Source organism: Notamacropus eugenii (assembly GCF_028372415.1).
Source record: "Notamacropus eugenii isolate mMacEug1 chromosome 2 unlocalized genomic scaffold, mMacEug1.pri_v2 SUPER_2_unloc_1, whole genome shotgun sequence".
In the NCBI taxonomy this organism is placed as follows: Eukaryota; Metazoa; Chordata; class Mammalia; order Diprotodontia; family Macropodidae; genus Notamacropus; species Notamacropus eugenii.
In genome coordinates, this window is record NW_027325092.1 from 308,245 (window position 1) to 330,737 (window position 22,493).

Here is a 22,493-nt window from a genome sequence, read left to right on the forward strand (position 1 = left end):
CAAAGTTGAAAATGTTTTAAAGTAGAATTCAGGATCAAATCAAGTGAATTAGAATAGAAACTGGGATTCAATTATTGGAATAATTTTTTTTTTTTTTAAAGATCGAAGTGTCTTTCTTGTCAGTGCACAAGTAGCTACCATTGGTTTTTAGCAGGGTGCTTACTGTCAGTCTTTCAGACCTCTGGCAGGTCTCCTTCCTTCACAGCCTTTTGTGTTTATTAGGTACCTGCGGAAAAACCAAGGCTAGAAAAAAAGGAAAGCTGTAGGGACAGGCACTAATGAAGCCCCTAAGAATGACTCCTATTAAAAGTCCCACTGGCTTCACAAAACAGTCTATCTCCAGAACTGACTGTGATGGCCCTATGGTGGTGAGGGAAACAAAATGGACCCTATAGTTTAGAGAATCTGTTAGCAGTGGCATCTCCCCATTTCTCCCCTTGCCCGACCCCTATATAAAAGAAACATGGATGTGATGAGCTATTTGAGTGTACTTACATTCTCTTCCCACCCTTCTGACCTCCGGACCCTCCCCCTCCTGAATGCTGCATCGTTAAACATTTCTGGCTGAGCCCTCCTGGCACATGGTAGTAACATTCCAAGCTGGTTGGCGCATGTTTGGGTTCTGGCCTCCTTACCCCTCTTTGAGTTCAGCACTCTGGTGTCTAGAGAGCAGAGAAGGGCAATGCAGCTCCCATTTCAGTTTCCTCTCCAGTTGAACACACACCTCAATGACAATACGACTAAAAAGCCAGATCCAAAAGAATGTTAAGATTTGGCATATTTAATTCCCCTTGAGATCTCTCAAAATTCCATCTGATTAGTCTAAACAAGTTAACTACATCCGCAGTGTGCTGGAACGCCATGCACACCAATTTGGAGGGGACAATAATGGAAAAGGAACAAGGGAGTTTTGTGCCAAATGGTCTAGCAGAGGAAAGCTTATATACTGTTTAAATTTTCACATAATTAACCAGAAACATGAAATTGTTAGTGAGCACAAAGCTCATGTGAAGGAAGATACTGATCCCTGTTGCTACATTTGGCTTCCCAGACTATTTTCTGTCTTTTTTTTTCTTTTAACAGTTTCAACAGATACTATATTCAGAGAAGCCAAGAGGATTGTGTGGGCAGACAAATCTTTATTTTAAAAAAAAATATGGTACTTCAGATAAATTAAAAGGGACAACCTTCAAGTGGTTAAATTGTGAAGAAATAGCTGAAAACATAGAGAAACTTCTAGTTGCAGTCTTCTAACCTTATTCCCTGTCCAATGGCAAAAAGCCACACATCTCCATTCTCTCATCCAACTGTGTCCCTGCTGAGATGAGGGACACAATTGTTAACAGGAGGCCAGATGGAAGAGGAGAAAGCTGCATTTGACTGGAATGGACATATCCATGTACCTGCTAATACAGGTTTCACTTCTGATGAAATGTTTTTTTTTTTTTTCTCAAAAATAAAAAAGCGACGAGGGAAGCTGTAGGTCTTTAAAAACTGAAATTATTTGGAGTAGGGGGGAGGGACAGAACACTAACCCTAGTGCCATCAATGAGTCATAGCAACGTTTTTTTCCTTTGAACTCAAACATCATCCCCAACTGAACCTTTCTGCTGTGAACTCTTCAGGAGATGTTAGCTAAATTTTATTAAAAGAAAAGAACAAGTGTAAATATAGACACTGGACTAGCCAAGTCTGTATTTTAAAAGTTCGCATTCTTCATCAGAAGTGCTGCATCAGGGACCCCCTGAGTCTGCAGGTACTGAGTCACAGTACATGGATTCAGTTAGTTTTTGTTTTCTCCCCCTCACTCAGAGCAGCCAGTACCGTGGGAACCTCAGGGTTTATTCCAGCATGGCTTGGCTGGCACTACCCAAGGTTTCTTCTCAATGAGAATTCATGCTGTCATGCTGCAAGGAGGGGAAAAAAGCAAGAAAAAAAGCACCTGGTACAGGTTTCATGAAATCCATTCAGATTCGTTATTCTCTGAATTCACTGCTGAATGGCATTTGTTCATTTGTTTTGCACAGTCTTTGCCCTAGGAGTCTATCTCGGTTTGAAGAGCTGTTATTGGATGACCCAGAAGTGGATGCAACTGCGGCTGCAGCTGAGATGCTTGTGGAAGCTAATTTTGGGATGTATGGAAGTAAATAGGGGTTACAAGCCAGCTGCTGGACTTCAATGCGATCCTCTTTTAAACAAGCCAGGCAGCGCCAGATAAATGCCTTTAATTCAGGTGTCACAACTGGTTTTGGAGGGAATTGAACCTCAGTAGCTTTAAAGATAGTATTCTCTTGCAGAGTGTCTTTCTGTGATAGCTTATGACCAAAAGGATTCCTTCCTTAAAGACAGTAGTAGAAGATCACCCCAACTGATCAGACATCAACATTTTTGGAGATCCTTGATGGTTCTCTCCCAACCACAAAGCACTCTGATGGCAAATAGCAGTAAGTACCAGCAACCTTGACATTACCTCTACGCCATCAACTGAGTTGTAAGTGTCATCATCCATAATTGTAGAAAGACAGAAATATGTGATTTTTATTTCTCCACATACTGTACCATTTACTAGAAGAATATTACCTGGTTTGAAATCGTACTGAATGATGGGAAGTTTGATCTCATTGAAGTATTTTAAAGCATTCACAATCTTCATAACAGTGGATCCGGCCTCTTTTTCTGGCATTAACTTGTGCTAGTCTCATTTTACATCATGGATTTCGATAGATCAATAATTTTACAATTATCTCTCCTGGATCTATTTTCCAGGTCAGCTATTTTTTCAATGAGATATTTCACATTATCTTCTATATTTTCATTCTTTTGGTTTTATTTTATAATTTCTTTATTTCTCATTAAGTCATTAGCATCCATTTGTTTCATTCTAATTTTTAGGAATTATTTTATTTAGTGGGTATTTAGGCCTCTTACTACTTTTTTTAATTAATTAGTTTATTTATTTTACGTTTTCAACATTCATTTCCACAAAATTGTGAGTTCCAAATTTTCTCCCCATCTCTCCCCTCCCCCACCCCAAAACGCCTAGCATTCTGATTGCCCCTTTTACCAACGTGCCCTCCCTTCTAACACCCTTCCCTTCTTTATTCTCGTCTTCTTTCTTGTTCTGTAGAGCAAGATAAATTTCTATACCCCATCACTTCTATTTCTTATTTCCCAGTTGTATGCAAAAAAAATTCATAACATTTGTTCCTAAAACTTTAAATTCCAACTGCTCTTCCTTCCTTCTTCCCCACCCATCCCCACTGAGAAGGCAGGTGATTCAATATAGGCTATATATGTGTAGTTTTGAAAATGACTTCCATAATAGTCATGTTATGTAAGACTAACTATATTTCCCTCCATCCTCTCCTGCCCCTCATTTCTTCTATTCTGTGTTTTGACCTTGTCCCTTCCCAAGACTGTTTACTTCTAATTGCTCCCTTCTCTCATTTGCCTTGCCTTCCATCATCCACACCCCGTACTTTCCCCTTCTGCCCTGCTTTCCAGAAGTGTAAGATAAATTTTCATACCAAATCGAGTGTGCATGTTATTCCTTCCTTTAGCCAAATGTGATAAGAGTAAGCTTCACTTTCTCCTGCTCACCTTCCCCCTTTTCCCCTCCACTGGAAAAACTTTTCCTTGCCTCTTCTATGAGAGATAGTTTGCCACATTCTACTTCTTCCTTTCTCCTCCCAAAATATTCTTCTCTCACTCCTTAATTTTATTTTTTACATATTATCCCTTACTATTCAACTCACCCTGTGCTCTCTGTCTCTGTCTCTCTCTCTGTCTCTCTGTCTCTCTGTCTCTCTCTCTCTCTCTCTCCACACACACACACACACACACACACACACACACACACACACACACACATACACACGGGGGTGTGTGTATAATCCCTCCAACTACCCAGATACTGAGAAAAGTTTCAAGAGTTACAAATATTGTCTGTCCATGTAGGAATGTAAACAGTTCAACTTTCGTTAAGTCCCTTCAGATTTCTCTTTCCTACTTACCATTTCATGCTTCTCTTGATCCTTGAGTTTGAAAGTCAAATTTTGTTTTCAGCTCTGACCTTTTCATCAAGGGTGCTTGAACGTCCTCTATTTCATTAAATGACCATTTTTACGCTAAAGTACGACACTCAGTTTTGCTGGGTAGGTGATTCTTGGTTTTAATCCTAGTTCTTTTGATTTCAGAAATATTATATTCCAAACCATTTGATCCCTCAACATAGAAGCTGCTAGATCTTGTCTTATCCTTATTGTATTTCCACAATACTCAAACTGTTTCTTTCTAGCTGCCTGCAATATTTTCTCCTTGACCTGGGAATGCTGGAAATTGGCTACAATATTCCTAGGAGTTGATCTTTTTGAATCTCTTTCAGGAGGTGGTCGATGGATTCTTTCAATATTTTTTTGCCCTCTGGTTCTAGAATATCAGGACAATTTTCTTTGATAATTTCACCGAAGATGATGTTTAGGCTCTTTTTTATTTATTTATTTTTAGTGTTCTGCAGTCACTACCATATAACTTAGATTCCCCCTCCCCCCCACTTATCCCACACCTCCCGTCGGTCTCCCCAAGTTGGCATATAATTCTATATAGGATCTATACATACATTCTTATTAAATACATTTTCTCTGTAGTCATGCTGCGTAAAAGAACTAAAATGAATGGGAGAAATCATATAACAACCCAAAACTTAATACACACAAGCAGAAAAAAAAAATGGTCTGCTACATTTTACGATTGACTTCCATAGTTATTTCTCTGGATGTGGAAGGCATTTTGAGTTAGAAGACCATTGCAAATTTTTTTGTAAGTCCTTACATTGCTATGAAGTTCCAAATCTACCCGACAAAAAACTCTCACACACTTTTGTCGTTGCTATGCACAAAACTCTCCTGGTTCTGCTCCTTTCACTCAGCACCAGATCATAAAAGTCTTTCCAGGCCTCCCTGAAGTGTTCTAGTTCTTCATTTCTTATACTGCAATAGTATTCCATTACATTCATATACCATAATTTATTCAGCCATTCCCCAGTTGATGGGCATCCCTTTGATTTCCAGTTTTTGGCAAAAACAAAGAGTGCTGCTATAAATATTTGTGTACATGTGGGACCCTTTCCCATTTTTATGATCTCTTGGGGATGCAGTCCTAGTAGTGATATTGCTAGGCCAAAGGGTATGTACATTTTTGTAACCCTTTGGGCATAGTTCAAAACTGCTCTCCACAATAGTTGAAGGAGCTCACAGCTCCACCAACAATGAATTAGTGTTCCAACTCTCCCACAGCCTCTCCAACATTTGTCATCTACCTGTTGTGTCATGTTTGCCAATCTGATAGGTGTGATGTGGTACCTCAGAGTTGTTTTGATTTGCATCTCTCTAATCAAAAGTGATTTAGGGCATTTTTTAAAATGACTATAGATATCTTTAATTTCTTCTTCTGAAAATTGCCTGTTCATATTCTTAGACTATTTATCAATTGGGAAATGACTTGTATTGTAGCAATGGGTCCTTTATCCCCTAGATTAGTTGCAAAAATTTCTTCACAGCATACTACATCCCTCCACATTTTGGTTGCATTGGGTTTGGTTGTGTAAAAACTTCTCAGTTGAATGTAATGAAAATTATCTGCCTTGCACTTCGTAACGCTTTCTATCTCTTCTTTAGTCAAAAATTCATCCCTTCTCCATAAATCTGACAAATACACTATTCCTTGCTCCTCCAGCTTGTCCATAGTGTGAATCTTTATACCTAAATCATGTACCCATTTAGACTTTATTCTTGTGTACGGTGTCAGGCATTGGTCTATGCCTAGTTATTGCCACATTGTTATCCACGTTTCCCAGCAATTTTTGTCGAACAATGAGTTCTTATCCCAGAAGCTGGGGTCTGTGGGTTTATCAAACAGTAGATTGCTATATTCATTGCCTACTGTGTCTTAAGTACGGAGCATATTACACTTATCTTGTCTTCTGTTTCTTAGCCAGTACCTTATCCCCATCTTCTCTCTTTTCTGGTAGGTCAAGATACATTTCCCTACCCCTTTAACTGTATTTCTTATTTCCCAGTTATATGCAAAAACAGTTCTCAGCTTTCCTTCCTAAAATTTTGAGTTCTAATTTCCTTTCCTTCCTCCCTCTGCACTCATCCACACTGAGAAGGAAAGCAATTCAATATAGGCTATATATGTGTAGTTTTGCAAAATACTTCCAAAATATTCCTGCTGTGTAAGGTTAACTACATTTCCCTCCATGTATCCTGCCCCCCCATTTACTCTATTCTCTCTTTTGACCTTGTCCCTCCCCCAAAGTGTTTACTTCTAATTACTCTCTCCTCCCCTTTGCCCTCCCTTTTATCATCCCCCCCACATAAATCCCTCTTCTCCTTTGCCCTCCCTTCTATCACCACCCCACCCACCACTTATCCCCGTTTCCCTTACTTTCCTGTAGTGTAAAAAAGATTTTCATGTCAAATTACTGTTTCCCACCCAACCTGATGTCTTGCTTTTCTTGACCTGATTAAAGGGGCCATACCCTGGCTACTTCTTAGACAGGTCTATTCAATGAATGGGCATTGCCTCACCCTAAGTGAGTACCTGCAAAGACCTTGGCTTAAAGGGCCCAAGGCTTCCCACTGCATCCTAGGTCATCTCCAGTCATCCTGAGGAATATCCAGTCACTGGGTTCAGATGGTTCTGGAGGAGACGTGAGCCTGGGGACCTGCACAGCCCTCCCTCACTCACAACAAAGTCAAGTGCAAGTCATGTCATTATTTCTCTCCTGGCATGGTCTTCTTCAGCAATGAAGGATGAGCACAATCGTGGTTCTGCTCCTTTCACTCAGCATTAGTTCATATAAGTTTTTCCACACTTCTCTGAAGTCTTCCTGTTCATCATTTCTCATACCACAATAGTATTCCATTATATTCATATACTACAATTTATTCATTCATTCCTCAATTCATGGGCATCCCCTTGATTTCTGGATTTTAGTAACCACAAAGAGAGCTGCTATACATATTTTTGTACGTGTGGGACCTTTTGCCATTTTTATGATCTCTTTGGGATACATTCCAGGAAGGAGTATTGCTGGGTCAAAGGGTATGCACATTTTTGTAACCCTTTGGGCATAGTTCCAAAATACTCTCCAAAATGGTTGGATCAGCTCACAGCTCCACCAGCAACGGATTAGTGTTCCAGCTTTCCCATATCTTCTCCAATATTTATCATCTTCCTGTTTTGTCATGTTAACCAATATGATAGGTGTAATGTGGTATCTCAGACTTGTTTTGATTTGCATCTCTCTAATTAATTATGATTTAGAGCATTCTTTCGTATGAGTATAGATAGCTTTAATTTCTTCCTCTGAAGAGTGCCTGTTCATATCCTTTGACCATTTATCAGTTGGGGAATGAGTTGTATTCTTGTACATTTGACACAGTTCTCTATATATTTTAGAAATAAGACTTTTATCATAGACACTAGTTGCAAACATTCTTTTCCAGTTTTCTGCTTTCCTCTAGTCATGCTTGCATTGGGTTTGCATTGAAACAACTTTTCAATTTAATACAATGAAAATTATACATTTTGTAATTCATAATGTTCTCTATCTCGTTTTGTCATCAATTTCTTTACTCTTCTTAAATCTCACAAATACACTCTTCCTTGTTCCACTATTTTGTTTATAGCATAAACCTTCATTCCTTGATCATGTATCCATTTGGCCTTTATTTTTGTGTATGATGTCAGGCATTGGTCTATGTCCAGTTTCCACCGCACTGTTATCCAACTTTCCCAGTAGTTTTTATTGAACACTGAGTTCTTATCTCAGAAGCTAAGGTCCTTGGGTTTATCAAACAGGATAATTCATTCATTAATGTGTCTTGAGTACCTAAACTATTCCACTGGTCTGCTCCACTCTTTCTTAGCCAGCACCAAGTGGTTTTGATAATTGCTGCTTTATAATACAATGTGAGATGTGGTAGAGCTAGGCCACCTTCCCTAGCATTTCTTGTCATTAGATACTTTAATATTGTAGATAATTTGTTCTTCCAGATGAATTTCAATATTATTTTTCTAGATCTAGAAAATAATTATCTGATAGTTTGATTGGTCTGTCACTGAACAAGTAAATTAATTTAGGTAGAATTTTCATTTTATTACATTGACTTGGCCTACCCATAAGCAACTGATATGTTTCCACTTACTGAGATCTGACTTTATTTGTGCGAGAAGTGTTTTGTAATTGTGTTCATATACTTCCTGGATTTGTTTTGGCAGGTAGACTCCTAAATATTTTATAATGTCTAACTTAACTTTAAATGGGAATTTTCTTTCTATCTCTTGCTGTTGGGCTTTGTTAGTAATATACAGAAATGCAGATGAATTTTGTGGATTTGTTTTGTAAATGCAACTTTGCCAAATTTGTTTATTATTTCAAGTTGGTTTTTTACTTTATTCTCTGGGATTCTCTAAGTATAGCAACATATCATCTACAAAGAGTGATAAGAGTTTCATCTCTGCCTATTCTAATTCCTTCAATTACTTTTTCTTCTCTTATTGCTATAGCTCTCATTTCTAATACCATATTGAATAACAGTGGCGATAATGTAATCCTTGTTTCACCTCTGATTTTATTTGAAATGTATCTATCTTATCCCCATTGCTTATAATGCTTGCCAAAGTTTTAGGTAGATACTGCTTATTATTTTATGGAAAGTTTCATTCATTCACATACTCTCCAATGGAATGTGTGTCACATTTTGTCAAAAGTCTTTTCTGCGTCTATTGAAATAATCATGTTTTTTTCATTGATATTATCAATAACGTTAATAGTTTTCCTAATACTGAACCAGCCCTCTCTTCCTGGTATAAATCTTACCTGATCATAAAGTATTATTCTCATGATAAATTGTTATATTCTTTTTGCTAAAATCTCATTTAAATTTTTTGCTTCTGTATTTGTTAGAGAAATTGGTCTATAATTTTCTTTCTCTGTTTTGGATCTTCCTGGTTTAGGTATCAGAACCATATTTGTATCATAAAAATGTATTTGCGAGGACTCTTTCTTCCCCAGTTTTCCCAAATGGTCTACATAGAATTGAAAGTAACTGATCTTTAAATGTTTGATAGAATTTACTTGTAAATCCACCTGATCCTGGAGATTTTTTCGTAGGAAATTCATTGATGACTTCTTGAATTTCTTTTTCTAGATGGAGTTGTTTAAGTATTCCACCTCCTCTTCTGTTAAGGTGGGCAATTTATACTTTTTAAAGTAACCATCCATGTCATTGAGATTTTTGAATTTATGGGCATACAGGTGGGTAAATACTTTCTATTTATTCTTTTAATTTCTCCTCATTGGAGGTTCACACTTTTCATTTTTGATATTGGTTACTTGTTTTTTTTTTTCTTTCCTTTTTCTTTCAAATGGGCAAAAGGTTTATCAGTTTTTTATTTGTTTTTCCTAAAACCAACTCTTAGTTTTATTTATTAGTTCAATAGTTTTCTTAATTTCAATTCTATAATCTCTCCTTTGCTTCTAAGTATTTCCAATTTCGTATTTACTTGGGGATTTTCAATTTGTTCTTTTCCCAGCCTTTTCAGCTGTATCGCCAATGGATTGCTCTCCTCTTTCTCTATTTTATTCATGTTGGCATTCAAAGATGTCAAACTTCCCCTAAGAACTGCTTTTGCAGTGTCCCATAAGATTTGGTAGATTGTCTCATCGTTGTCATTCTCTTGAATGAAGGTGTTGATTGTTTCTGTGATTTGTTGTTTAACCCACTCATTCTTTAGTATTAGATTATTTAATTTCCAATGAATTTTTGGTTTAAATTTCCATAGCCATTTATTACACATAATTTTTTATTGTATTTTAATATGAGAAGGATGCATTCACTATCTCTGCCTTTCTGCAGTGGATTGTGAGATTTTTATGCCCTAGCATATGGTCAGTTTTTGTATATGTGTTATGTACCATTAAGAAAAAAGTACATTCTTTTCTATCTCCATTCAGTTTTCTTCAAAGATCGATCATATCTACCTTATCCAGTGTTTTATTCATCTCCTTAGTTTCTTTCTTGTTTATTTTGAGGTTAGATTTGTCAAGTTCAGAGAGGGTGTGGTTAAGGTCCCCCGCTAGTACAGTTTTGCTGTCTACTTCTTGCTGTAAGTCCCTTAATTTCTCCTCTAAGAATATGGATGCTATATCACTTGAAGCATATATGTTTACTAATGAAATTGTTTCATTGACTATTGTACCTTTTAGCAGGATATGGTTTCCTTCCTTATCTCTTTTGTTCAGATCTATTTCTGTTTTTGATTTTTCTGAGATTATGATTACTACACCTCCTTTTTTTTTTTTTTTACAACAGATGAAGTAAAAAATATTATGCTCCAACCTTTACCCTTTTTTTCCTGTGTGTATCCCACCGTTTCAAATGTATTTCTTTTAAGCAGCATATATTTGTACTATAGTTTTTAATCCATTCTGCTGTCTATCTCCATTTTATGGAAGAGTTCATCCCATTCATATCCACAATTATGATTTTTATCTGTGTTTCCCTCCTTCCTCTTTCCCCTCATTTGTGCTTTCATGTCTCCCTTTTCCCTTCTTCTCCACAATAGAGTTTTAATTTTTGACCACTGCCTCCCTCAGTCTTTCCTTCCTTCTTTCGGGCCCCCTCATTTTTATTCTCCTTTACCCTTACTATTTCTTCTCTCCATTTTTGCCTCCTTTTCCTTTTCTTTCCCCCTTCCCCTCCGACGGCCTTCAAAGCTAGTCAGATTTCTATAGAGAACTGATTTTGTTGTCCCCTCCTTGAACCAATCAGATGAGAGTAAATATGAAACAATGCTCATCTCCCTCTCTTCTTTACCTATACTGTAATATAATTTTGTGCCTCTTCCTGTGATGTAATTTACCGTTTTTCCCTCCTCCTTTTCACATCTCCTATTAGGAATCCTTTACACCCTTAAATCACATTTTTACCATCACATCTTTTTCTTTATACCTGCACCCTCTATCTAAGTAAATCCCTTTTATTTAGCATAATAAATGTACAATTCTCAACATAAAGAACTATCACCTACCCTTGTAGGGATGCAAATAATATGCCCATATTAAATAGGAAGTTCCTCCTCGCTCCCATTTTCCTTTGTATGCCTCTATTGAGACTTGTGTTTGAAGATCAAATTTTCTACTAAGCTCTGGTCTTTTTATTAGGGAGGTCTGGAAATTCCGTTTTTGAATGAATGTCCATCTCCTTGTCTGAAATATTATGCTCAACTTTGCTGAGTCATTGATCCTTGATTGTAGTTCCAGTTACTTTGCCTTATGGAATATGATGTTCCAGTTCCTCGATCTTTTAATGTAGAAGCTGCAAGGTCCTGTGTGATCCTGAGGGTAGCTTTTCGAGATTTGAATGTTTTCATTCTAGCTGCCTAAAGTATTTTCTCTTTCACTTGTTAGTTCTGGAATTTGGGGATGATATTCCTTGATGCTTTCAGTTTGGTATCCCTTTCAGCTCAAAATTCGATGACTATTTTGCCCTGTTTATCTAGGACTTACAGGGAGGTCTCCTTGATGATTTCTTTTAAGACATTGTCCAGGCTCTTTTTTCAGTACGGTTTGCTGGTAGATGAATAATTCTTACATTTTTCTTCCTGGATCTATTTTCCAGGTCAGTTGTTTTTCCAATTAGATATTGTTTCTCATTTTCTTCTATCTTTTCATTCTTTAGATTCTGTTTGTCTGATTCTTTATGTCTCATAAAGCCATTAGATTCTACTTCCCCAATTCTAATTTTTACCAAATTGTTTTCTTCAATTAACTTTTGCATGTCCATTTCCATCTGTCGAACTGTTCCTTTTATGGTTTTTTTTCTGCAGTTAGTTTTTGTACTTCCTTTTCTTTTTTTCCAGTTTTCCCAGTTAGGTTTTGTGCTTCCTTTTCCATTTGTCCAATTTTTCCTTTTAAGGAGCTGTTCTATTTAGTGAATTCTTTTTTCATATCTTTAAAATCATTAGCTATTTTTCCTTCTATTTCTGTTATTTGGTTTTTAAAATCCATCTTTAGTTCTTCCAGAAGTACTCTTTGTTCCTTTTGAAGATTCAGATGGGAGTACAGTCTCAATGCCGACCTCTTTCATATTCCTGATTAGGTCCTTCTTCCCACCGAAAGATTCCATGATCTTTTCTTTTCTACTTTTCTTCTTACCCGTGATGATCACACTTTTCCTGGCTTTTAAAGCATATCTCTGCTTCTGGGGCACAAAGGTCTCTGTCCCACGGTTCTTGTGCCTTGAACTTGAGATTTTTGTGTTGTGGCCTCTGGTTCTTTCAACTAGAAAGTAAAATGTTGCAGCTTACCTTGTGCTGAACTGGCTGGTGTGAGAAAGCAGAGGTCAGGTGAAGTCTTTCTGGGTTTCCCTGGAGTTGTCCTGGAACTACCTGTGTTAAGTGTGAGGGAGGGTGTTCTGGCTACAGGACGTCTGCTGGGCTAGGACATAGGGATACTCAGTGTTTTGTGATCCCATATCTGCTATTGTCTTCCCAATTCTGCTGGAGTGCTGAGGCATGCTTGGTGTCCTTGTGTTGGCGGTTGCAAACTCCATGCCTCTGGGGCTCAGGATCTCCTCCCAGTTCGCTGAGGTGGTGTTATCTGGGACAGTTCTGATTCTACACTGGTTGCTTTCACCCACCCACCCTCCCTAACTATGTTCCTAGCCTCACAAGCTAAGACACAGTTTGCCCCTTCAATTGACACCACTGTTGCCACATTTTTCTAGGGAAATATTTTATGGGTCTTTCAAGTTCACTGCTGGAGGGGAGAGCATTTACCAATAACTCCACCATCTTGGCTCCTGGAAGTTAAAATGTGCATCTTCTACAAAAAGCCATTCCCAATTCCTTTCAATTCTAATACATTTTATTTTATTATGTAATTTATTCATTTCTCAGTTTTCAATATTTACTTCTAGAAGAATTCGAATTCAAAATTGTCTCCCCATATCTCCCCAACCCAGGAGAGCACACACCCCATCTACTCCTTCCTTCAGTCTGTCCTCCCTTCTATTACTCACCCATTCCTTCCCCTCTATTTTCGTGTAGTGCAGAATAGATTTCCATATCCCATTGCTTGTACATCTCATTTAACAGTTGCATTCTAAGACAAATTTAACATTTCTTATTAGAGCTTTGAGATCCATATTCTCTCCCTTCCTCCCTCCCCACTTAGCCTATTGAGAAAACAAGCATTTGGATATAGGTCATACATATGTATCCATGCAAATCACTTCCATAATAGTTATGTTGTAAAACATTAGCCGGTTTTCCCCCATCCTCTCCTACCCTCTATGTATTCCATTCTCTCCCTTGACCTGGCCTCCCACAGTAGTGTTTGCATATAATTATCCCTTTCCCCAATTTGCTGTCCCTTCTTCTTTCTTCCCTCTCCTATTCCCTTTCGCCATATCTTCCTGCAGGTTAAAACAGATTTCCATATCCAATTGAGTGTGTGTTATTCTCTTCTTAAGCCAAATGTAATGAGAGTAAGGCTCACTTATTCTCTTTCATCTCCCCTTTCTTCCCTTCCACTCTGAAAGTTCTTTCTTATCTCTTTTGTGTGAGATGATTAGCTACATTCTACCTCTCCCTTTTTCCTGGTCCTAGTACATTACACTGTACAATAAATTTTATTTTTACATATTCTCCCTTCATATTCTGCTCACCCTGTACCCTCTGCCTATCTGTGTGTGTGTGTGTATACACACACACATACATCCATGTACATATACATACTGATACATGGGCTTTACTTTTTAAGTGTCCTATCTCTATGTGCTATTTTGTAGGATCTTAAATTCTGATACTCTATGCTTTGAGAATAATTTTGTCCCATTTATGTTTAGATTTATAATCATTAAATTTTATTTGTCCTCCACAATATTCTGCTATATCTGTATGCCAGTTTGATGTGACATCCTGCTTAATTCACTGATATGAATTGTTGTGAAAAAAGTATTTGTGGAAATCAATATAAGTTATTATTTTAGTGACATTTGCTACTATCAGTAGTTTAGGTATTTTGAATGTTTTAGGTGATATCTTTAAAGGAAATAAAAGTCCATTTGTAAAAGTATCTAAGGAGACATGTCCTAATACGTTGTGAAATGGACTTCGATCTAGGTTGAAGTCTATCTTTTACACGCACTGTGTATAAGACCCTGGACAAGTCATTTTACCTCTCAGTGACTCTACATAATTTATAAAACAGTGGCCAGTCTACACTGGTGGAGAAAGTTTCCTCACTAGAAGTTCCATACACCAGTGAAATCACAGGTTTGGATGAAAAAAAAGAAAATGCTCCTCAATGCTTATAATTTTTGAGGATGTAAGTGAAAGTAATATTCAACTTCTCCTTGACCATAATCATTCCTTCAGTTTTTGATAAGGTGATAATGTTCTATAGCAAAGTAAAAGATCATTATTTGTCCACAAAGACGAAGACAGAAGTCCCTGCTGCTTCTGTTTCATCAGAGGTATTTCTCCCAAGGTAGTATAAGGGAGTTCTTTCAGAGGGAGTCTCCAGAGGCCTTAGCAAAACAACCAAGACCTAAGGTTTTCATTGAGCAAATTTAAGTAGCAATTTACAGATATTTTAGTTTTTCTTTCCCATAGGCAACTGTTCATGTGCCTGTATTGTCACTGGAAATGTAACCAGAAGGTGTACAAGGGATCCATTTTTGTGTCCTGCCTACAGTAATTGCCGTTGGAGCTTTCCCAGGAAGGTAGATATAATGTGTCATTTTGATATTAAGAAGGATGAGAGAGTGAAATGAAACTGATTACTTGTAGAAGATGTTTTCAATGGTATTGATGCTTTAGATGAATATTGACTACCTCTCAATGTTCCTTTCCATATGTGAAATTCCATGTCTCCTGACTTCCAATATGAGATAAGTTCTGAGGGCAACATGAAGGAAGATCAAGTTGACTATTGCTCATTAAGTAGAAAAATCAGTTGTCCAGAGTACTCCAAAGGTGCATGCGTGCATGCGTGCATGTGTGTCTGTGTGTGTATACCTACAGTCAATGACACAGTCATCACTTTTATACAGCAGTGACTTTCCTTATTTATGCCTTCACTTGTATAGGCTCTTAATATATGCCCTCCCATTAACCATGATAAAAAGAAACAAAAGCCAAAATACTGAAACTTGGCAACCTTATTGACTAAGGTAGACTGAGACATTACTGACTTCAATATAGACAAAAACTAGGAATGATGGAATAAAGATATTTCAAAAGAGCATACTCCAAAAGAGGTCAATGCATGACTCACTTTGCCTCCAGGGAGAAGTACATGTGAATCTTTTCATGGACCAAACTGTCATGATTTAATGACCTAAAGTTGAACAGCTTTCCAGTTGTTATGCCATCAGGTACAACACACATAACAAGCTTATTCCATGAAGCCTAAACCACTTGCTAGTTATGTGAGAGCCTGCTGGACGAGTCAATTAGAACTTCAGTTTTCAGTGAGAGCTGAAGGAAATGACTGTGGGAGAGACGAATTCTAACGGAATGAAATGAACATTGTTGGAGTAATACATAAGAAAAGGTATCAACTGTTAGACTCAGCAAGAGTTTCCCACAGGCCTTGGATCCTAGATCCCTAATTACTAAGAGAAAGTACCAGTGCCTTAATGAACCTGCAATATGTTCCAGCAGTCAAGACTATCTAATGTCTACTGACTTGAGGGATAGGTTTTTCTTCTTCTTGGAGAATCGGTGAGAAAAATACAAAAATCAAAGTGTATCATTCAACAAGCATTTCAAAGTGACTATGATATGCAAGGCAGGGAAGCCAGATAGTGCCATGGATAATGCATGAGGTCTGTAATCAGGAAGATAATATCTGCCCTCAGACATTAGTTGTGTGACCCTGGGCTATTTGCCTCAGTTTCACATCTTTCAGATGGGGACACACTGGAGAAGGAAATTGCAAACTCCAGTAACTTTATCAAGAAAATCCTGTGGACAGTATCCATGAGGTCACAAAGAGTTGGGCACAGCTGAACAACTGAACAGCAATGTGTCAAGCACTGTGCTAAACCCTTGGGATACAAAAACAGCTCTCAAAAAGTTCATGGTTTAATGAGAGAGACAAGCCAATACAATTATGTATAAATGAGTTATAAACGGGATAAGTTGAACATAAGCGATAGAGGGAAGGCCTAACACTTAGGGGCAAATGGAAAAGATTTCTTATAGAAGAAGGGATTAGAAATGAGAGATTCCAAGCATGAGAGACATCTGGTGAAAATCAATGTAGTTATGAAATGGATGGTTTTGTTTTAGAAATCTCAAGGAGGCTAGTTTCATTGGATTACAGAGTTCACAGAGTTCAATGAGGCATAAGAAGGGCAGCTGGGTGGCACGGTGAGTAGAGCACAGGATCTAGAGTTAGGCAGATCTAAATTCAACTCTGGTGTCAAATACTTACTAGCTATTCGATCCTGGCCAAGTCAAATATTCTCTTTTTACCTCAGTTTCTCACCTGTAAAATGGGGACACAGTGGAGAAGGAAATGACAAATCACTTTCTGGCAAATTTTTGCCAAGAAAACTCCCTGAACAACATCCATTGGGTAACAAGGACTCGAGCATGACTGATTGACTGAGCGACACCAAAGGCATAAAAAGACTGAAAACATAGGAGGGAGTCACATTGCAAATGGTTCTGAATGTCAAACAGGATTTTATATTTGATCCTTGAAGTAATGGGAAGCCAGGGAAATTTAATGCATATGGCTAAGGGAGACATGGTTAGATATGCACTTCAGGAAGATCAGTTTGAAAACTGAGTAGAGCATAGGCTGAAGTAGGGAGAGACTTCTGTCAGGGAGACCAAACTGTAGACCATAATAACATTATAATAATTGGTAAAGTGGGCCTGTGGCATCACAACAACTACATGTATATGTGTTTTTTTACGGTCCGTTCTCACTGAGCTTTTTATAAGGGCTTGCATTTTATCACTGCTTTTTTTTTTTTTTGAGAAAATTCTCTTTAACTGGTTTTAAAGTGAAGTGAAAACTTCACAAGCTCAGAAGGAATACCTGTCTTATGCAATCAAACAATAATTTGAAACCATCACCCAAGTGATGATCCCTTTAAATTCTGAAATTCATTCTGTTCATCGCTGAGCCTTCTTTTATCAAGGATAAACATTCTGAGTTCTGTAAACCAATATTTGCATGATGTGGTCTCAGGGCCCTCTAACATTCTAGTTGTTATTCTCTGGTTGCTGTCTATATTAATGATATTCATTCTAAATTAGTGCCCAGAACCTAATGTGATACTCTTGATGTCATATGATCAGGACAAAATACAAGAGGAACACCAAATCATTTCTTTGTTTTCAGAAGCTATGCTTCTGATGCATCCTATGATTGTGTTGTTTGTTGTGTGACACTCCACACTCCTGACTCACTTATATGGACCTTCCCATCTACTACAGTGCTGACATTTTTTCAGCAAAGCTGTAATTAAAGAGTTGTTCCTCCATCTTGGATTTTATGACATTTCATTTTACATCAGTATACACTTGTTAAGTATCTTCTTTATGCAGAGTTCTGGAATAGGTTCCATAAGGGTTCTAAGAACTGGATGAAACCACTCCTTACTTTAATGAAGATGTAGTTTAGTATTGGTATTGCGATATAAAGGACAAGTAGAAATTTAAAGGTTAAAGGTAGAAGAAGGCACTTTCAAATTAGAAAACAGTGTAAACAGTGGTTTGGAGAAAGTAAAATATAAGGCATGTAGTGAGGTGGGAGAATAGCCTTGATTGGGTAAATTGCTGACCATAGAATTTTCAGAGGTACTTAAATGTTAAGGCAACACATAGAAACCTTTGCAAGTCTATTCTAAACTCTCTGACCATTCATTACAGTAGTTTAATGAGGTTACATCATTTCTTACCTGAGATTTTCAATAGAAGAGGGAAATTGCTGGATTTATGAGTCAAGATGTTTATTGTGGCAGTATATACAGGATGAATTGAAGATGGAGAGAGAAAATGCAAGACTACGTTAAATACTCTTAGTGATAGATCAAAAAGATAGCGTTAAACGCCTTCACTTTGGTTGAGGCTGTGAGAATATAAGAGAGATATGATAGATTTTATTGTGACGGAATGGATAAGACTTAGGAAATGACTTGGTATAAGAAGTGGAGAGGGAAGAGTCAGTATAAGAACAGAGTTTTATCCAGGAGAGTTACACTGAATATTTATAGTCCTGACAGAAATCGTGAAGGGAAAAGAAGGTTACACTGGATATATTGCAATCAAATGAGATATGGAACTGCAGATATTACATAATCGCTTTTGAATTCTGTTTCCTCATCTATAAAATGAGTAATATCTGAGATCTATTCCAGTTCAGAAATTCTTTGGATCTAGGACTCTTCGAAATTGTTTCTTGATAGAGAAGAGAGTTTGGGAGTTATGTATGGTTAAAGAGAAGAACACAGAGGGGAGAAGTAGCTCAGAACAGCGTGACTGATTATGTCTAATTTTCACTTCTTGCAGTTATTATGCTTCATAGAAAGTAACTTATTTTCAGATGATCAGATTAAGTTTGGCTTTTCATTCTTTCAATTTATTTTAAATAAATTCCATGTACATAAATGCATTTGTAAAGATAAAATGTTACATAAGTGTAAGCATCAGAATTATCAAATTTTGTCAACAAATTCATTTTATAAAATGTGGTCCCTTTCTCCTTTCTTTCTTCCCTCATTCTTTCCTTCATTCCCTCCTTCCTGTTCTTCCCTCATTATTTTCTTACGTCCTTTTGTCCTTTTCTCCCTCTTTTCCTTCCTTCCTTCCTTCCTTCCTTCCTTCCTTCCTTCCTTCCTTCCTTCCTTCCTTCCTTCCTTCCTTCCTTCTTTCCTGTCTTCCTTCCCACTACACTCTACCCTGTTCAGAACATTCCTAGAATGCTGAATTCAGTTCTAGGCTTACATTATAGGGAAGAAATTAATAGATTAATAGATGCCCAGAGAAAGCTGACTAGAGGGTAAGCAGAATCGAAATCATTTCATGAGAGAATAATTTGAGAAACAGTGGATTTTGGCTTAGAAAACTGATGCTAGGGGGCAGTGTAACTTCCTCCAGTATCAAGAGAGATGTCATTTAGAAGAGAGATAAGACTTAATCTTCCCAATCTAGAGAACTAAGAGCAATGAGAGGAAACTGCAAAGGTTTCCAAGAAGAAAAAAAAAAAAACTTGGAAGCAATTAGAATCATTCAGTAGTGGAATGACTAACCTCAGTGGGTTTCTCATTCCTCAGAGTTTTCAAGTGGATGTTGGGTGTATGTGTAAAGGATTTACTGGGTATATATTTGGAAGTTTCCTTTTTCACGTAGAAGTTATATTAAATTATTTCTATATATAGTCCACCCTTGAGAGACTGTGATTTTTGTAATAATAGTGATAATGATTGCAATGACTTTGTCTATGACCATCTTATTTTTCCCCTATTTCTCTCCATCTCTTTGTGACTCTATTTCTTTTTAATTTTTACACTAATTTCTTTCTTTAGCAATCCCTGCATAACTAATAATGAGTCTTGCTTTTTTCATGAATATATCTTGTGATAAACATGTCAATTTCCTGAGTTAGCTATGACTTACTAGATAGCCTAGCTTCAAAACCAGGAGGATTTAGTTTGATGTGCTGCTTCTGACACATATTGGTTCAGTGGTCAGTATCAAGTCAGTTAGTCTCTAAGGTTCTAGACTGCTTTTTAAGTTGTAAAGAACATGGTGACGTATACTGGTTGGGGGAATTTCTGTACTCTGGATTACCAAAGAAACGACAGGCTAAGTCTCTATCCCTAAGTATCTCACTGTAACTTTCATTTTGTATATGTTATGTGATTTCATCTAGCATTTCATGCTACAGTACTTTCCCTCCCTTGCTCCTCTCTTTCATCCTTCCTTCTTAAAGATATAGAAAGTGTTTAATGAAAAAAAGTTTCTTGAATTGAGTTGTTTCCTTTGCCTAGATAGCTCTTTCTATCCATCTCACTCTGCCTCACAGCTCTCTGCATTCTATCCATTTAGTGATCATTTAGTTTCGATCTCCTTTGGTGACTATGCACATAATCTTGATTTCTAATCACCTATCTCCTTATTTAGCTATTATTCCATTAACATAAGTGTGTACTTATTACCTATCACTGACGTTTTCTGGCATTCTTCCCACAGGATGACACATGGGAATACTGAATGGGAGGAAACTCACAGTTAAGAAACAATGGAAAGGACCAATGAGAGCAGTCCAACAGGCTTCATCCTCCTGGGTTTCTCTGACCAGCTCCAATTGGAAATGGTCCTCCTTTTTATCATCTCCGTCTTTTATATCTTGACTCTGGTGGGGAACACAACCATCATCCTGGTCTCTTACCTGGATTCTAAACTCCACACCCCCATGTATTTTTTCCTCTCCAACCTTTCCTTCCTGGATCTCTGTTTCACCACCAGCATTATCCCCCAGATGCTATGGAACTTTGCGGGTCCTGATAAGAGCATCACTTACACTGGTTGTGTGATTCAGTTGTTTATTTCTCTGGGGTTAGGTTCCACTGAGTGTGTTCTCCTGACTGTAATGGCTTATGATCGCTACCTTGCCATATGCCGGCCCCTTCACTATGCCATTATCATGCACCCAAGGCTTCTCAAACAACTGGCAGCTATGATTTGGGTCAGTGGCTTCATAGAGTCCTTGGTTCAGTCAATATTGATTTTCCAATTGCCTCTCTGCAGTCACCACAGGGTGGATGATTTTATGTGTGAGGAGCCAGCTTTGATTAAAATTGCTGCTGTTGACACCACCTTCTTGGAGACTGAGCTTTGCATAGCCAGTATCCTTTATGTTATGATGCCCCTGGGCTTTATCCTGGTCTCCTATGGATGCATAGCTAGAACCACAATGAGGATAAAGTCAACTGGAGGGCGGCGGAAGATTTGGGGGACTTGTGCTTCTCATTTGTTGGTAGTAACCTTGTTTTTTGGAGCCGTAATCATTGTCTACATCCAGCCCAAGAATAAATATACTCAGAATCAGAGCAAGTTCCTTACCCTTTTCTATACTGTGGTCACCCCCACTTTCAACCCCATAATATACACCTTGAGGAACAAAGACGTTAAGGGGGGTGTGAGAAGGTTGCTGTTTCAAAACCAATCTCCTTGACAAACATAAACCCTTTTGTCAGTACTTTGTATGTCTCTAGGGCTACCAAACAAAGGCACGTCTGTTCTGATTTTATTTCCATTCAATTGGGGAATTGCGTTGCTTCTTTAAGATAAACTTGAATGTTTACCTAAAAGGCACTGAATATGACATAAAACCTCAATTGCTAATAAGTATCCTTCCAATCTTTTGATTAAGAGACATCAAAGTGTCATCAACATGTGTAAAAGAGAGTTTTAAAATAAATTTAGTCACAGATGGAGAATTTGGTTTTCTCTGTAGTGACCAAGAAATAAATTTCTTTCTTTCCTGGGCTCCAGTAATTGATTCTTGGTGACTGATGTGCTATCTGAAGGCAAAAAAGGAAGAATTTAGCTTTTTAATCCAAGAAATTTGGATTTTTCTCCCAGATCTACCCATTCTGATAAGAGTTTCTTTGCCTAATCTTACAAGAGTTAGATACCCTTGTCATTGTCATTTTCTACAACGTCCTCAATGTGCCCTCTCCACAACCCCTGAGATAGATACCATCTTCTGTTTTTTCGGCATCCCATTATAATGTAAGCTCCTTAAAGGCAGGGATTATTTTTTTGGTAATTATACCTTCTCCTTCTGTCTCTCTCCCTCTCTTTTTCCCTCCTTTCCATTTTCCTTTCTCCTTTCTTCCCTTCCTTCTTCTTTCTTTTCCCATTTCTCACTTCTTTCATTCTTTCTCTCTTTCTTTCTTTTTTCTTCCTTTCTTCTTCCCTTCTTTCTTTTCTCTTTTTTGCTTTTCTTTCTTTCATATACAACCAACCCCAACATTTCTTTCCAATTATAGTATTCTTCATTCTAATCTATTCTTAGTAAAATGTTGATTGCATTGTATTTTAAGAAATATTCTCCATGATGAAAATTTTTCTGCTTTTCCGTTCCATTCAAGACAATTACATCCACTATAAAAATCAAAACATAGAATGACAAAAACTCAGAGTCAGGAGATTCCACTTGCTAGAATAATTAGCTGTGAAACTGCTCAAAATCAGAATCAAGTAGCTCAGTTTACTCATATGTAAAATTAGAAAAATAATATTTGTCATTTTGTTTTAAAACCCTTTTTGAAGACTAAATTTATTCACTTCTTCGGTCTTTTATTTTGATACAGATATTTGATTTTATGTTAGTAACATATTGTGTCGAAACCCCCTCCACCAATTCAGATTTGCAACTTTTTTGTTAA

At 37.4% G+C, this 22,493-nt stretch overlaps 1 protein-coding gene and 1 pseudogene across 1 annotated transcript; one reads left to right on the plus strand and one right to left on the minus strand.

The window, feature by feature from the left end:
* Positions 1-1,976: 1,976 nt before the first annotated feature.
* On the minus strand, positions 1,977-9,657 carry LOC140516912 (serine/threonine-protein kinase tousled-like 2 pseudogene; annotated as a pseudogene).
* A 10,681-nt stretch (positions 9,658-20,338) lies between these two features.
* LOC140516913 (putative olfactory receptor 2B8) lies at positions 20,339-21,274 on the plus strand. Its single transcript, XM_072627757.1, has one exon. It carries the CDS (start codon positions 20,339-20,341, stop codon positions 21,272-21,274), a length of 936 nt encoding a protein of 311 aa, XP_072483858.1.
* Positions 21,275-22,493: the final 1,219 nt, after the last annotated feature.